Source organism: Acanthisitta chloris, unplaced genomic scaffold, assembly GCF_000695815.1.
Source record: "Acanthisitta chloris isolate BGI_N310 unplaced genomic scaffold, ASM69581v1 scaffold1777, whole genome shotgun sequence".
Taxonomy (NCBI): Eukaryota; Metazoa; Chordata; class Aves; order Passeriformes; family Acanthisittidae; genus Acanthisitta; species Acanthisitta chloris.
In genome coordinates, this window is record NW_008682967.1 from 66,052 (window position 1) to 67,889 (window position 1,838).

The following is a 1,838-nucleotide window of genomic DNA, read 5'->3' on the forward strand; positions in this document are numbered from 1 at the left end:
ACCAGCAGCAGCAGCAATATGGAAGTGGAAAAAGCCAGAAAAATCCCAGCAGTCTTAGGACAGAAGCAGGGCACCCATGAAGTAAGAGACATAATGCAAGGTAATTGCTGTAAATTCACACTTTTGCTTACTGAGTATTAACTTCTCAGTGTGCAAAAGCCCTACACAAAAGAAAAAGGACACAAGAGGATCAAAGAAGAAACTGCATTTCTAATTTGCTGTCTAGCCTTTGTATTACTGTGCCTAAACACTTTGAGACAGGTGAAAATCTATGTAACATCCAACAGCAACAGTGTACAAAGTCGTCTGTTTCTACAGAGCACGTGGCAAGAGCAGCAAACAAACCAGAAAGAGAATCAACAATACTATTTTGTGTCTGCAACTTAACACCTAGGCTAACAGCAAGGCAGAAATCCAACTGTCTGAAAAACCCCTATGTAAACAGAAGAAATCCATGGGATCATGGCAAGTATAGGATCAAGGTATTTTTCTTATTATTCTTAGCACTGCAATACGTTTGGAAAACAAAAGGTCAGTCAGCAAGAGGCCTCAAAGACAGTCATTCAATTGCCCAGACAAAAGAGAAGCACTCTACCAAAGGAGGGAACCAAGCAAGAGCGACAAAATATACAGCATGTTTGCCAAATTTAATACTGAGTCTGCAAAGGTATGTTTTGATTCCCTAAGAGGGAAATTGCGTTTCAAAGAAAAAGCACCCCCAGCCTAAATACAGTATCAGGAGAAGAGGCACCATTTCAATATTAAAGTGTTAAAGGAAGTTGAATGCAACAATAATATTTGTTCACAATCTGTTTCCACATGAAATCTTAAGAATATCATCAGAAACAGCCTTTTATTAGTTATATTAAGCAATCTGTTCCCACTATGACTAGTTAAAAGAAGCAGCTGGTAAGACAACTGGATACATTTGTCAGTGTTTCTGCAATGCAAACTGTCTCCTCTCCAGAAACAAATGGAACTGTCATATTCTGGTCAGAAGTTTATATGTCAGAAAAACAGATTTAAAAGATATTACATACACAGACTCTTTATACTTGTACTTCTGCCTAATTTTCCATTTCTTTATTAAATTCAAAGCTTTTAAGTGTCAGCTCATTTGCAAGGGAAGATGACTACACGGCCGCTGAAAAATTTTGCTAAGAGAAAGATCATTTTCAGATACAAACTGCAGTAAATAGAGCAGATTTTAAGGTAAATGAAAAAAAAAAACCAAGTAGATAATACTTATTTGGTAAATTATGTTTTGCTTAAGTCACCTTAGAGACCTGTCCTTTAGAAGGAGACAGAGTCACATTTTCAATGGAGCAAAAGAAACAAAGTGTACCTGAGATAGCTGCCAAAGTAAGCAACAATGTTCGGATGTTTACAGTCTTTCATCATAATGATTTCCTGCTGCACAACAGCAAAATCTTCTCCTGAAAAGCAGAAGAATGAATATTTTCCTTGGCCTGCGTTATACTCAGATCCCAACTTAACTTTCAGCACATGTTTATAAAACAAACATTTGGAGTAATTACAACTAACTATCTGCAAGTTTCACAGACATATAAATCAGCTGTAAATCAGTATTTACTAGCAGAGGTTTAGCAATAAGTAACAATATTCTTAAGTTTCATTCTGGGACAGATGGACCTCACATCTGCTATCTGATACCTCTTGTAACATTGGCCATAGCCCTTTCTAAAGTCCTTATTTTCCCCGAGACCCCACTGTGGCCATCTGTATACACCCTGTCAATGGGCTATATGGATTCTCAGAAACACAACAAAACTTTGCTAGTTTTGGCCACATGCCCAATACCCATTAGCACATCTTGG

General features: G+C 37.5%; 1 protein-coding gene across 2 annotated transcripts in view; it reads right to left on the reverse strand.

The window, feature by feature from the left end:
• MAP4K3 (mitogen-activated protein kinase kinase kinase kinase 3) overlaps positions 1–1,433 on the reverse strand; it is a 61,585-nt gene extending 60,152 nt beyond the window's left edge. Inside the window, exon 1 of one of the 2 annotated variants that reach the window (XM_009078707.1) lies at positions 1,346–1,433. In XM_009078707.1, coding sequence (XP_009076955.1) covers positions 1,346–1,401 — 56 coding nt within the window. In that variant the 5' untranslated portion in view covers positions 1,402–1,433. The remainder of the gene's footprint in view (positions 1–1,345) is intronic. The other variant, XM_009078708.1, reaches the window with a different exon arrangement.
• Positions 1,434–1,838: the final 405 nt, after the last annotated feature.